Genomic DNA, 16409 nt, shown 5'->3' with positions numbered 1-16409 from the left:
ATTTTCAGGGCTTAAATTGACAGGGACCATTTATCAGTATTAATAGAACATTCCTGAAACATATATAACAGTTTTTAACAGCTGTTTAGTGTACAAGAAAAACATTTCTTTGTATGTTTCGAGCAGAGGTATGTAATTTGGGGCACCTGTTTTATTGTGTCAACTGGTCATAGGAAAATTCTTTGCTGTACTTCAACTCTTGATTGTATATATATGATTGTATTTTTAACCGGGTTTTCCAACGGAAAAATCCGGTTATTAAAATGGCGGGCGGGTGGGCGGGCAGCTGCCAAAAGGGTAATCATTGTATGGATAACTCCTCCTACAGTTTTCAAGATAGGAAGTTGTTCTTTTGCAGATCAATTGTACATATATCAGAGGTGTGCATATTGCTAGGATTTTGATTTCCGATAATTCATAAAAAAAATACCAGCTTTTGAACTTAGTCATTTTTTGGCAATATATTGCATATAGGATACCCTCATTGTACGGATAACTCCTCCTACAGTTCTCAAGATAGGAAGTTGTTCTTTTGCAGATCAATTGTACATATATCAGAGGTGTGCATATTGCTAGAATTTTGATTTCTGATAATTTATAAAAAAAAATACTAGCTTTTGAACTTTTTTTTGGCAAAATGTTGCATATAGGGTACTCCATTTCACTGGATACGGGTTGACATGGATTATGGATACAGTTCACATAAAAGAAAACCCGGTTTGCTGTCACATTGACAGCTTATCACTTGTTATTTAATATTGCAGTAGGTACCATTATGATATATGATATATCATTAAATCAGTTTTAAAAAAGTGGGTATCATAATAAACTCATTCGAAAAAAAATCCATTAGAAATGTTAAATAACAAAACGTAGCATTGTATTTTTTGAGAACAAGATTTTCCCTATATATTTCTATTTTAAACTTTGAATCCCTCGGGGGGGGGGGGGGGGGGGGGCAGTATTGGTCCGGGGTCACAGTTTTAACAATCTAGAATCTACACTATCTGAGGATGCATGCATAGTAATCTTACAAATTGTAGCATTGTAGTTCTTGAGAAGAATTTTGAACACCTTATGTTTTTCCATATTGAATTTTGAACCCTCTTCAGGCTGCAGTATTGGTCCAGAGTCATGGTTATTGAGCATTAAAGTTATTGAGAACAAAGAACTATATATGATAAGAGTTCAATTTGGCCCCCCTAATTCACTATTATTAATATTTAAAGTGTTTCGGGTACAATAAAATAATTAAATGTTATGTTATAATTTAGAAGAGTTGATATAAAATATATTTTTCACGTATTTGTTTGATTTATTTGCACCCACTTGCAGTATATGACGTCAGAAGTGACGCTATTTCTATAATTCAATCAAAATCAGACGAAAATTGACATTTTTCTCATATTTTTACGAATGGAAAATATAGAGCGCATGCTTGAACCAGGACAATTTTTTTGTCACTTATTAGACTTGGCTAGATACATCTCTGATTAAAATATTTTGTTGCATGGTTCTGCAAGCAAATTGCGCTCTATGTTTCCTGAAAGAAAAACTGCTTGAAAACAAGCTCTTTTATGCTAAAATGCAAAAATGACGGGAAAGGTTGTCTTTACAATGCCGTATATCTAAATTGTGGGCACTTGAATCAAAATGAACATTTAGTAAAAACATCACATATATATCTGTACAAAGAAAACAAAGAATTACAGTAAAATAATGATATTCCTTTTAGGGGGCCATTTTAGGCCCATACCATATATAGTCCTTTGATTAATTATCTTCTTTAATTTATATTTTTTACGACAGTTACACATAGTTTATAATGTACATCATTTATTTTTTTTAATATTTACGACTGTGGAAGTGGCAGAAAATAAATCCATGACAGCAATGAAGTCTAATAAGATTTACATGTATGTAAAAGATTCATTTTGTCTTCATGCACAGTGATAAAATAATGGGTTTTTTTTATGAACAAAAAAATAGTCTAGTGAACTTCCATATTAATTATACAGGGACGTAGCATCATCTTTTTCCAAATCAGAAAATCTTCTTAAAAATTTAGATAGAAAATAATTTGGAACATACTTAGCCCTCACTTTTTTCTAAAGAATTGTCGAGAATTTGAGGGACTATATATACATTATTAGATACTTGACGACCCACCACGGCTTTAGATAGCTTAAAGATTTGAATCGAAGAACGGGGGAACTGTTTCACTGTTTGCCTGTAGCAAACCACATGCGATCACCCTCACCAGTTAGCAATGAAATGGATCTAACTTCATAACTTTCATTCCGTACGAAAGAAGATTAATTTCAGTAATGACATTAACATTATCATAGAGAACCAATTGATCTGAAACACAGGATATCATAACATATTAAAATTATTACTGTTATTCTCGGTTTGTAATCTATCCAATTTTTTTTTCATACATTCAATGTCTATATCACAATTTTACGGAAGCTTGTTGAGGTCAGCTTAATAGAAAAAATAATTTCTTTTGCGTTTAAACGCAATAACTATTGCGTTTAATCGCAATCTTTTGCGTTAAATCGCAATAAGGTTTGCGTTTAAACGCAAAAGATTGCGAATAAACGCAATAGCTTTTGCGTTTAAACGCAAAGAACATTGCGTTTTAACGCAAAGGTTTGCGTTTAAACGCAAAGAACATTGCGTTTTAACGCAAACGTTTGCGATTAAACGCAAAGTTTTGCGTTTAAACGCAAAAGTATTGCGTTTAAACGCAAAATATTATTGCGTTTAAACGCAAAGCTATTATTGCGTTTAAACGCAATGATTTTTGCAAATAAACGCAAACATTTGTGCGATTAAACGCAATAATTTCGCGATTAAACGCAATGGTTTTGGCGATTAAACGCAATAATTTTGCGATTAAACGCAATGGTTTTTGCGATTAAACGCAATCGTTTTTGCGATTAAACGCAATTGTTTGCGATTTAACGCAAAGATTGTTGTGTTAAATGTCATGTTATTTGTTAACTTTTTTTATCAGTCCCGAAGAATTAAGTTGGTTTTGATAATGGATACGGACACTCTTATCCACTTCTATTTCTCACTCGGATTAACTTATAATGATATAGTAAGTTGTTTAGCTTTACAGCATCAGGTACTTCTTAGCAAACGTACACTAAAAAGAAGGCTTGCTGCTATGAACTTATACAGGAGAAAGAATAAGTCATCGCTAATCAGCGTTTCTGCATTTCTTTCCAAATTGATTGATAAAGATGGCATGCAAAGTGGGTATCGATGGATGCACCAGCGATGTTTGCTAGCCGGATACAGGGTATCTAGAGAAACAGTTGCAGGTCTCCTTTCTATTCTTGATCCAGAGGGGATTGAATTGAGAAAACGGAAAAGACTCCGTCGCAGGGAGTATTATGCGAAGGGACCTAATTATCTGTGGCATGTCGATTCGTATGACAAACTAAAGAATTATGGGATTTGCATAAACGGTTGCATCGACGGTTATTCGAGGAAAATTATATGGTGTGAAGTAACCAATTCAAGTAGCGATCCTCGTATTGTTGCTGGACATTTTATTTCATCGGTTGAAAAAATGTCAGCATGTCCCAGAAAAGTAAGAGGGGACCGCGGAACAGAGAATAAGGATATTGCAGACATGCAGAGTGTTTTAACACCCTATGGTTCATTCGTTTATGGAGCAAGTACAGGTAACCAAAGAATAGAAGCATTTTGGCGACACTTGCGGATGGAATGCTGTCAGTTTTGGATTGAGTTCTTCGGGCACCTAAGAGATATCGGTGAATTTTCGGGAGACATCATAGATAAGAATCTTGTTCAGTTTGTGTTCATGAATTTTGTGCAGGTACGTTTACTAGTTTTTCTTTAGTTTGAAAAGGTAATTTTTTGAGATAAAGTTGCAAAATGTAACGATATTCATAACCTATACCGTCCCCTGTCTGTCTTTTAAGTTTCTATTGTGACCTTTGTATTATTGTACTTTTATTCAATGAAATCAAATCTTACTTCAGTTACCGAGGTAAAAATACATATATTACCATATGTAACTTAATTAATGCTTCATTTCAGGGGAGGGGGGGGTGCGTGGAGGGGGTAATTGTATTTGAATTTAGAGCTACTTATAAGTAATTAGGACACAGTAAAGTAAGTTACAGCTGAATGTAATTTAAAAACTCATCGGGGCTAGCAGATGATTGTTTTATTTAATAAAGATAATTGACATGCATTCATTCTACTTTTTACCTCTGGGAAAGTAATATTATTAAAAGTTATGATTAATTTTTTTTTGCGTGATAATACATTGGTCAACGATATTAGCCCAAGCGTTGATAATTGTGACTTCATAGATAAGATTTTTAAAAAAAATTGTTGACATGTTTTTCAATAAAAGCAGAAGAGTACGTTTTAGTTCTCGGTAGGTTCATTTCCTATAAATTACATCTGAATGAATTTATTGGTTGCGTTCTGTTGTTACTAAATCACACTTCAATTTATTTGCAACTGTAAGTCAATTTGTTTACCAAAATAAGAGAAAAAGAGACCCGTAAACTAAAGGTGTCTTGGGACTTGATTGAATTTTCGTTTTCTTTTATTCACATTTAGAATGACATCAATAAAGCAGTTTCTGTCTGGAATACGCATCGGATTCGTCCTACAAAAAATGGAAACGTCCCTGCAGGCAAACCTTGTATTCTATATTGTCTACCCGAACTAAATGGGACCAAAGATTATTCAGTTGAAGCTGATCAACACGTTCTTCAGATCTGCAGAAACCAGTGCCTATTTAATAGGAACACCCCAAATGACTCTGACATGCATGCGCTTATCAATCTCTTGATGGAAGAGAACGGCCTTATATTGCCTGAGTCTGTGGAAGAAGCATATGATCTGTATGTCACCCTACGTCTTATGGTAAACCAGGAAATACATATTTTGTAGACGTGTATATATGTGTTTTTCTCCAACTCCATAAAATTGATGTATTTAATATTAAAACCTGTCTTATAATAATATTTTAAAAGAATTACTGTTATAACATATCATTGATTCTGTTAACAAATCTATGTGAATTAAAAAGATACATTACAGTCTGAATGATTAATTTTGATGCAAAAGCTAAAAGTTAAGGTCTAGGCTAAAACAGGGTATTTGCGAGTGGTAAAATGCAGATATAAGTAAATATTTGCATTTCCATTGTTCTTTCCCACTGTAAGCCCATACGGAGGAGCTGCAATTATTTCTCTATAATCGCAATTGCTCTGTCAGTACACTATGACGTCATAAAGGTGTAACGTTATAATATACTTTTCCATGACGTTATAGATTTAAACCACTATACGATACATCATGTGTTTTTCTCCAACCCCATTAAAATTGACGTATTTACATGTAATATTAAAACATGTTTTTGATAACATTTTAAAGGGATTACTGTTATAACATATCATTGATTCTGTTAACAAATCTATGTGAATTAAAAAGATACATTACAGTCTGAATGTTTACTTTTGATGTAATAGCTAAATGTCAAGTCTAGGCTAATACAGGGTATTTGCGAGTGGTAAAATGCAAATATAAGTAATAAACAACGATTATTTAGTGAACATGGCGTTATGAATAGCAACTGCTCTGCTGGCATATTTTCCATGATGCGCTAGCGCGCATCATGGAATATGCCAACAGAGCAATTGCTATTCATAACGCCATGTTCACTAAATAACGTTGTTTATTTCTTAATAAACAACGATTATTTAGTGTACATGGCTAGCGCGCATCATGGAATATGCCTGCAGAGCAATTGCTATTCATAACGCCATGTTCACTAAATAACGTTGTTTATTTCTTAAATATACAATTTTTAAATTTGTTTAATGGTCAACATTATGAAAAGAAACTTTTTGCTTCCACTGCTTTCGATTCTGCAGTTCATTATATCTAAATAATAATCATTGACAGAGATTATGTTAATGCTTAAGATTAATGCTTTAGATTAAAAGAATAAATTTGCATTTTTCAAATACAGTATGTCTTGTTGTTATCGAATCACTTGCGTAGATATATCAGTTTCCAATATATTGACGTTCACCATATCGAAAATTCCGTCTTTTATCTCTAATATAAAGGTTGTTACTGACAGTGTACATAAATGTTTGAGGTTGTTTATTCTGAAACATAATAAGTCATCAGATTGAGAAAAAAGACAATGAAATGCATGCTTTCTTTAATGATTCATGCGGGATATGAAAGTGGCAGTGCATTGCCAAAAAAATACATATTTTTTGACAATAATCGCTACATGTACCTTCATACCTCGCAGGAATCATCAAAGAAAGTATTTTATTGTTTATATTTATATCTTTCTTTTTAATAACAAATTAATAAATAGACTGTAAAATGTAAGTAAAATTCACTAAATTACTGTTAATGTACATCATAACGTTAGCTAAAAAAGCTAGCCAAATAGTCTCCTATTAAACTTTGAGTCTGACATCATCATGGTAACTTCGTGCAGTCCGTGTTTTTTTTTTAGGAAGATTTTGACCAATCAATAAACGAGACGCTGGCTGTTTCTACAGAGCTATATTACTTTCTCAAAGAAATAGAAAAAATCATATTCGGTAGATGTAAATATTTAAACAATGAAATGCTTTCTTTGGTGATTCATTCGGAATATAAAGGTAGCGACATTGCTGAAAAAAATACATAACCCACTTAAGCGGGTTATGTAATTTTTTGTTGTTGCAATGATCGCTACCTTCATTACCCGAATGGATCCTCAAAAGAAAGCATTATATTGTTTTTAAAAATCAACATCTTTCTTGTAACTAGTTAATAAATTGATTATGAAAGGTAAGTAAAATTTACTGATTTACTGTTAAAGTACGTTAGCTAAAAGAAACAGCCAATTCGTCTCCTGTGAGACTGAGTCTGACAACATCATGATTATTTCGTACAGTCCGTGATTTTTTTTAGGTCGCTATAGGCTTCCATCAATCGATAAACAGGGCGTGTCAATTTCAGTCCAGTCAATTTCTTGTCAGTTTCAGTCGCTGTAGATTTCGACCAATCGATAAATGGGCAATTATTACTTGGTAGATTTTAACATAATAATTTATGCTATTTATCATAAATCCAATATACGTGGATGTGGGGTCGGAAGCAAATTGAAAGGGGGGGGGGGGGCTAGACTAATCCTCAGAAATCTTGACAAGCATCGAAAAGAAAATTCTTACCTATCAATTTTTTTTTTTAACCCAAATCATGAAATTCCTAATCCTTGGAGGTGGGGCGGGGGGGGGGGGGGGGGTTGTATGCCCTATTACTCCAACTTCTCAATATTTCATGGTAAATTTTGGAACAATTGTGTTTGCTGCGAGAAAAAGTGTGTGTGTTGGGAGGGGGGGGGGCTGAACCCTTTGATGCTATGTGACCAATGGTTAGGCCTAACTTTGCCAAAAAAAGTGGGTGGGGGGGGGGGGCTAAGCCCCCCTAGCCCCTCCCCCCCCCCCCCCCGGTTCAAACGCTTATGCGTGGAAACGAATATTTATAGTCTAAGTTAATGAAACAGATGAATATGTCAATGAATTTATTTGTGTCATAACGTAAGAATGTTGTTACAAAATGAACCAAAAACAAAAAACCCACATGTACATGAATTTTTGTTAAACATAAAAGTCATTTAAGAATCAAAATATTTATTTCTCATCAAGAATTTTCAAAAGCTTGTTGCCTTTTGCATTTAAATCAAAATAAAAAAAATTAACATTTTTCCCGAATAAAGTTTTGAAAATTCACACGATATCCATCCTCAATACTTTAGTGTCAAGGACATTTTCAAAGTGCTCTCTCAACAGGAGAAAGTTATCGTAACTTCTTGACAGCTCCAAAACGCATCCACATGTATGAGCCACTGGACAGAGGGAAAAATCAGACATGGGAGGAGTGATTCGTACAGTGATCTTCTTTCCGATGATGATGTCCGATCCAGTGCAAAAACGCAAAAGCATGGTTAATTTTTCAGTCGTACACGTCTTCACATATCGTTTCAGAGCTTCAGCTGTTGCCTTCTCTGCCTTCGACATTTCCTCTGGGAAAACGAGCAAATTCAGAACTTTTCTGGTGGTGACTATGCTTTGTTCATACGTATCTTCCAGTTTATCTATCAGAGGCTTTAAATGACAACTTAAAATAGGAAACCAGCAGAGGGTAACAAAAGACGGCTTTTGAATAAGTTCATGGTGTGCCAACTCAACCACAAGCTTTCTGAAGTTGTCTTTGGAGGGATACACTCTAAGATTAAAATTCGAAAAGGCGTCGAGGAGTTCATTTTCATCTACACTATCAAAATTGTCGAGAGCATCTTTGATCAGACCTCTATCCATATCGGGTAAAAACCCCAAAAATGATTCGAGAAGCTCTTCATTTGACGGGGTCGTATCAAAAATACACTTTTCGAGAAAGATCCGGGAAATTTGTACTGGAAGGTATTTTTCTTGCTTAAAGCACAAGACAAGGGTTTTTGCTACTGCTTCCCATTCTTCTTGTTTCATAATGTGAACTGTCGTGGGAATCTTTACATCTGCTCCTTCCGTATGCTTTAAATAAAAAGTTTCCCAATATTCAGACATGGCGTCCCGGAACACGCCCCCAGAATCCTCCCCTTTCTCTGTTAAGATACTTAGTTCCAATGTGTCAGTTCTCAGATTCATTTCCTCCTTTAAGAAAAAATTCATGATGTCCGAGAATGCGCTACCTCTTCTAATAACAAGATTTTTCACACATGCTTTTGCAGGTAATGTTTCATCTAGGCTTTCAGAAATCTGAGGGGGCCCGAATACTATCTCTGGGTCATAAATGTCTGGGTCATAAATTTCCAAATTGATTGATAAAGATGGCATGCAAAGTGGGTATCGATGGATGCACCAGCGATGTTTGCTAGCCGGATACAGGGTATCTAGAGAAACAGTTGCAGGTCTCCTTTCTATTCTTGATCCAGAGGGGATTGAATTGAGAAAACGGAAAAGACTCCGTCGCAGGGAGTATTATGCGAAGGGACCTAATTATCTGTGGCATGTCGATTCGTATGACAAACTAAAGAATTATGGGATTTGCATAAACGGTTGCATCGACGGTTATTCGAGGAAAATTATATGGTGTGAAGTAACCAATTCAAGTAGCGATCCTCGTATTGTTGCTGGACATTTTATTTCATCGGTTGAAAAAATGTCAGCATGTCCCAGAAAAGTAAGAGGGGACCGCGGAACAGAGAATAAGGATATTGCAGACATGCAGAGTGTTTTAACACCCTATGGTTCATTCGTTTATGGAGCAAGTACAGGTAACCAAAGAATAGAAGCATTTTGGCGACACTTGCGGATGGAATGCTGTCAGTTTTGGATTGAGTTCTTCGGGCACCTAAGAGATATCGGTGAATTTTCGGGAGACATCATAGATAAGAATCTTGTTCAGTTTGTGTTCATGAATTTTGTGCAGGTACGTTTACTAGTTTTTCTTTAGTTTGAAAAGGTAATTTTTTGAGATAAAGTTGCAAAATGTAACGATATTCATAACCTATACCGTCCCCTGTCTGTCTTTTAAGTTTCTATTGTGACCTTTGTATTATTGTACTTTTATTCAATGAAATCAAATCTTACTTCAGTTACCGAGGTAAAAATACATATATTACCATATGTAACTTAATTAATGCTTCATTTCAGGGGAGGGGGGGGTGCGTGGAGGGGGTAATTGTATTTGAATTTAGAGCTACTTATAAGTAATTAGGACACAGTAAAGTAAGTTACAGCTGAATGTAATTTAAAAACTCATCGGGGCTAGCAGATGATTGTTTTATTTAATAAAGATAATTGACATGCATTCATTCTACTTTTTACCTCTGGGAAAGTAATATTATTAAAAGTTATGATTAATTTTTTTTTGCGTGATAATACATTGGTCAACGATATTAGCCCAAGCGTTGATAATTGTGACTTCATAGATAAGATTTTTAAAAAAAATTGTTGACATGTTTTTCAATAAAAGCAGAAGAGTACGTTTTAGTTCTCGGTAGGTTCATTTCCTATAAATTACATCTGAATGAATTTATTGGTTGCGTTCTGTTGTTACTAAATCACACTTCAATTTATTTGCAACTGTAAGTCAATTTGTTTACCAAAATAAGAGAAAAAGAGACCCGTAAACTAAAGGTGTCTTGGGACTTGATTGAATTTTCGTTTTCTTTTATTCACATTTAGAATGACATCAATAAAGCAGTTTCTGTCTGGAATACGCATCGGATTCGTCCTACAAAAAATGGAAACGTCCCTGCAGGCAAACCTTGTATTCTATATTGTCTACCCGAACTAAATGGGACCAAAGATTATTCAGTTGAAGCTGATCAACACGTTCTTCAGATCTGCAGAAACCAGTGCCTATTTAATAGGAACACCCCAAATGACTCTGACATGCATGCGCTTATCAATCTCTTGATGGAAGAGAACGGCCTTATATTGCCTGAGTCTGTGGAAGAAGCATATGATCTGTATGTCACCCTACGTCTTATGGTAAACCAGGAAATACATATTTTGTAGACGTGTATATATGTGTTTTTCTCCAACTCCATAAAATTGATGTATTTAATATTAAAACCTGTCTTATAATAATATTTTAAAAGAATTACTGTTATAACATATCATTGATTCTGTTAACAAATCTATGTGAATTAAAAAGATACATTACAGTCTGAATGATTAATTTTGATGCAATAGCTAAAAGTTAAGGTCTAGGCTAAAACAGGGTATTTGCGAGTGGTAAAATGCAGATATAAGTAAATATTTGCATTTCCATTGTTCTTTCCCACTGTAAGCCCATACGGAGGAGCTGCAATTATTTCTCTATAATCGCAATTGCTCTGTCAGTACACTATGACGTCATAAAGGTGTAACGTTATAATATACTTTTCCATGACGTTATAGATTTAAACCACTATACGATACATCATGTGTTTTTCTCCAACCCCATTAAAATTGACGTATTTACATGTAATATTAAAACATGTTTTTGATAACATTTTAAAGGGATTACTGTTATAACATATCATTGATTCTGTTAACAAATCTATGTGAATTAAAAAGATACATTACAGTCTGAATGTTTACTTTTGATGTAATAGCTAAATGTCAAGTCTAGGCTAATACAGGGTATTTGCGAGTGGTAAAATGCAAATATAAGTAATAAACAACGATTATTTAGTGAACATGGCGTTATGAATAGCAACTGCTCTGCTGGCATATTTTCCATGATGCGCTAGCGCGCATCATGGAATATGCCAACAGAGCAATTGCTATTCATAACGCCATGTTCACTAAATAACGTTGTTTATTTCTTAATAAACAACGATTATTTAGTGTACATGGCTAGCGCGCATCATGGAATATGCCTGCAGAGCAATTGCTATTCATAACGCCATGTTCACTAAATAACGTTGTTTATTTCTTAAATATACAATTTTTAAATTTGTTTAATGGTCAACATTATGAAAAGAAACTTTTTGCTTCCACTGCTTTCGATTCTGCAGTTCATTATATCTAAATAATAATCATTGACAGAGATTATGTTAATGCTTAAGATTAATGCTTTAGATTAAAAGAATAAATTTGCATTTTTCAAATACAGTATGTCTTGTTGTTATCGAATCACTTGCGTAGATATATCAGTTTCCAATATATTGACGTTCACCATATCGAAAATTCCGTCTTTTATCTCTAATATAAAGGTTGTTACTGACAGTGTACATAAATGTTTGAGGTTGTTTATTCTGAAACATAATAAGTCATCAGATTGAGAAAAAAGACAATGAAATGCATGCTTTCTTTAATGATTCATGCGGGATATGAAAGTGGCAGTGCATTGCCAAAAAAATACATATTTTTTGACAATAATCGCTACATGTACCTTCATACCTCGCAGGAATCATCAAAGAAAGTATTTTATTGTTTATATTTATATCTTTCTTTTTAATAACAAATTAATAAATAGACTGTAAAATGTAAGTAAAATTCACTAAATTACTGTTAATGTACATCATAACGTTAGCTAAAAAAGCTAGCCAAATAGTCTCCTATTAAACTTTGAGTCTGACATCATCATGGTAACTTCGTGCAGTCCGTGTTTTTTTTTTAGGAAGATTTTGACCAATCAATAAACGAGACGCTGGCTGTTTCTACAGAGCTATATTACTTTCTCAAAGAAATAGAAAAAATCATATTCGGTAGATGTAAATATTTAAACAATGAAATGCTTTCTTTGGTGATTCATTCGGAATATAAAGGTAGCGACATTGCTGAAAAAAATACATAACCCACTTAAGCGGGTTATGTAATTTTTTGTTGTTGCAATGATCGCTACCTTCATTACCCGAATGGATCCTCAAAAGAAAGCATTATATTGTTTTTAAAAATCAACATCTTTCTTGTAACTAGTTAATAAATTGATTATGAAAGGTAAGTAAAATTTACTGATTTACTGTTAAAGTACGTTAGCTAAAAGAAACAGCCAATTCGTCTCCTGTGAGACTGAGTCTGACAACATCATGATTATTTCGTACAGTCCGTGATTTTTTTTAGGTCGCTATAGGCTTCCATCAATCGATAAACAGGGCGTGTCAATTTCAGTCCAGTCAATTTCTTGTCAGTTTCAGTCGCTGTAGATTTCGACCAATCGATAAATGGGCAATTATTACTTGGTAGATTTTAACATAATAATTTATGCTATTTATCATAAATCCAATATACGTGGATGTGGGGTCGGAAGCAAATTGAAAGGGGGGGGGGGGGGCTAGACTAATCCTCAGAAATCTTGACAAGCATCGAAAAGAAAATTCTTACCTATCAATTTTTTTTTTTAACCCAAATCATGAAATTCCTAATCCTTGGAGGTGGGGCGGGGGGGGGGGGGGGGGGGGGGGGGGGGGGGGTTGTATGCCCTATTACTCCAACTTCTCAATATTTCATGGTAAATTTTGGAACAATTGTGTTTGCTGCGAGAAAAAGTGTGTGTGTTGGGAGGGGGGGGGGGGGGGGGGCTGAACCCTTTGATGCTATGTGACCAATGGTTAGGCCTAACTTTGCCAAAAAAAGTGGGTGGGGGGGGGGGGGGCTAAGCCCCCCTAGCCCCTCCCCCCCCCCCCCCCCCCCCCCGGTTCAAACGCTTATGCGTGGAAACGAATATTTATAGTCTAAGTTAATGAAACAGATGAATATGTCAATGAATTTATTTGTGTCATAACGTAAGAATGTTGTTACAAAATGAACCAAAAACAAAAAACCCACATGTACATGAATTTTTGTTAAACATAAAAGTCATTTAAGAATCAAAATATTTATTTCTCATCAAGAATTTTCAAAAGCTTGTTGCCTTTTGCATTTAAATCAAAATAAAAAAAATTAACATTTTTCCCGAATAAAGTTTTGAAAATTCACACGATATCCATCCTCAATACTTTAGTGTCAAGGACATTTTCAAAGTGCTCTCTCAACAGGAGAAAGTTATCGTAACTTCTTGACAGCTCCAAAACGCATCCACATGTATGAGCCACTGGACAGAGGGAAAAATCAGACATGGGAGGAGTGATTCGTACAGTGATCTTCTTTCCGATGATGATGTCCGATCCAGTGCAAAAACGCAAAAGCATGGTTAATTTTTCAGTCGTACACGTCTTCACATATCGTTTCAGAGCTTCAGCTGTTGCCTTCTCTGCCTTCGACATTTCCTCTGGGAAAACGAGCAAATTCAGAACTTTTCTGGTGGTGACTATGCTTTGTTCATACGTATCTTCCAGTTTATCTATCAGAGGCTTTAAATGACAACTTAAAATAGGAAACCAGCAGAGGGTAACAAAAGACGGCTTTTGAATAAGTTCATGGTGTGCCAACTCAACCACAAGCTTTCTGAAGTTGTCTTTGGAGGGATACACTCTAAGATTAAAATTCGAAAAGGCGTCGAGGAGTTCATTTTCATCTACACTATCAAAATTGTCGAGAGCATCTTTGATCAGACCTCTATCCATATCGGGTAAAAACCCCAAAAATGATTCGAGAAGCTCTTCATTTGACGGGGTCGTATCAAAAATACACTTTTCGAGAAAGATCCGGGAAATTTGTACTGGAAGGTATTTTTCTTGCTTAAAGCACAAGACAAGGGTTTTTGCTACTGCTTCCCATTCTTCTTGTTTCATAATGTGAACTGTCGTGGGAATCTTTACATCTGCTCCTTCCGTATGCTTTAAATAAAAAGTTTCCCAATATTCAGACATGGCGTCCCGGAACACGCCCCCAGAATCCTCCCCTTTCTCTGTTAAGATACTTAGTTCCAATGTGTCAGTTCTCAGATTCATTTCCTCCTTTAAGAAAAAATTCATGATGTCCGAGAATGCGCTACCTCTTCTAATAACAAGATTTTTCACACATGCTTTTGCAGGTAATGTTTCATCTAGGCTTTCAGAAATCTGAGGGGGCCCGAATACTATCTCTGGGTCATAAATGTAGTTCTGGATATCGAGTAAAACACTATCTGCAGGTACATTAGAAAGACTGACAACCTCCTCAGAGAATGCGTTTGTTAGGGACAAAGTTGATGCCAATGTCGCAGCTGCTAAATTATCTTCAGTGGTATGATTCTGTGTGTTGGAAGGTTCCATGCAGTTACCGGAAATATTCAGTGGATTTTCGGAGCTGACTGTTGCGATTTCAGGAACCACTTCAACATGAACATCAGTAAGTTGTGGATCGGGCAGTTCCTCTCCTCCTGAAGAATTTGGATCATCTACTGCAGAATCGCCCCCATCTCTCTGTTTCTTTGAGGTCATAAGGTATAATCGAAGGGTAGTCATCTTTGATTCTACGTACAAGTCGTTTATCGACTTACCATCAATGTCTCTTTGCGAAAAATCAGCCACTGAAAAGACAAAATCTTCGATTGTTCCCATTGGGGATTTTCCTTCTGGGAAAAAAAGGGGTTTGACTTCCTCCAGAATTTCACCCTTCTTGTACGATTTGGGGAGGTTCAGTTTTCTTGTACCACCACCTCTAGGCGTTCTTATTTGTTTACCTGCATGGATCCAACCAACTTCCACTTTACGCATATGTTTGTTTGCACTCTTATTTCCAAATCTAGACATGTGCGTTTTCTGTTTTTTTTGCCGTTGAGGTAGAGGGTCCTTCATCACTGGAGCTGTTACTTTGAATATCATTCCCTTGTATACCCATTTTTGGACGCAGCGTTTTAAGAAGAGATGACTTTGGTTTTCTTTTTTTGTTCTTTGTTTCCTCAAGATGAATTTTCAAATTTACCCTATCTCCGATTCTAGGTAAAAACTCTGCAATGTTCTTATCGTTCATTCTAGCAAGGACGGCGAGCGTTATCTACAAAACAATTTCGTTGCCATTTAATCAAATATTGATTGAAACGAAAAATCATAGATATTTACGGTTTTTATATTTGATTATAGGATGCTGAAACTTTTGGTCCAACCATACATCAATGAACTTATTCAAATAAGCTTGAACAGGAACACACCCGCGCGCGCGCACACGCACACACGCATACACACACACAACACACACACTATGTCTCTGTTTGCATGTCTCTCTTTCTGATTATATCTATTCCTACTTTAATATTAATACATATTTTCCTCAATGTCGGTTTAGGGTGTATCATGCATCGAAATCGTCGTTTAACGCGCGTAAAAAATATTTAAATGTTTAATGGGGAAAATTGTATAGTTTTAAGAATATTAAAAAAATTAAACTCTTTTCAAATTGTAGACTATATTCATAGAGAAAATGGGCCTGGTTGGTAAAAGCAAAGAAACATATACTACAGTCTAAACGAGAGAGAGAGAGAGAGAGAGAGAGAGAGAGAGAGAGAGAGAGAGAGAGATTATAAAATTTAGATATTTACCTTCTGTTCTTTCATTTTATGTATTATTTCATCATTTACTAGCTGTCTGAGAAAGTCTTCTAACTCAGGCTCCATCTTCAACGACTACAATAGACAATGGAAAAAAAGTTCAGTTTACGTCGGCGTCCGGTCGTTGACAACTTCAAAAGATCAAGCCGCATACCCGAATAGAATCATGCAGCCGGCAATATCAAAGACTGTTTTAAGTCCTAAAAATGCTAGAGAGAAAGAGAGGGAGAGAAAGAGAGAGATAGAGATCATCGAGGGGGAGAGAGAGAGAGAAAGAGAGAGAGAGAGAGAGATAAGAATGTAGAATAAAATATGTTCAAATAAAAAGTGTTTACGCCAAAACAAGAAAGATAAGAGATATAAATAATGCAGTTAAACTAAATTACTTATGAACATTCATTTCATAATAAAATATCAATGGTCTTACCTCT

At 35.2% G+C, this 16409-nt stretch overlaps 1 protein-coding gene across 1 annotated transcript; it reads right to left on the bottom strand.

Annotated features, from left to right (window-relative positions):
* Nucleotides 1–7691: 7691 nt before the first annotated feature.
* Nucleotides 7692–8820, bottom strand: LOC136275164 (uncharacterized). The gene has a single exon (XM_066083488.1). It carries the CDS (start codon nt 8742–8744, stop codon nt 7803–7805), a length of 942 nt encoding a protein of 313 aa, XP_065939560.1. The 5' UTR covers nt 8745–8820; the 3' UTR covers nt 7692–7802.
* Nucleotides 8821–16409: the final 7589 nt, after the last annotated feature.

The sequence above is a fragment of the Magallana gigas genome, chromosome 4 (genome assembly GCF_963853765.1).
Source record: "Magallana gigas chromosome 4, xbMagGiga1.1, whole genome shotgun sequence".
In the NCBI taxonomy this organism is placed as follows: Eukaryota; Metazoa; Mollusca; class Bivalvia; order Ostreida; family Ostreidae; genus Magallana; species Magallana gigas.
Note: the sequence above shows the minus strand (reverse complement) of the source record. Positions and strands in the feature narration are given on the sequence as shown.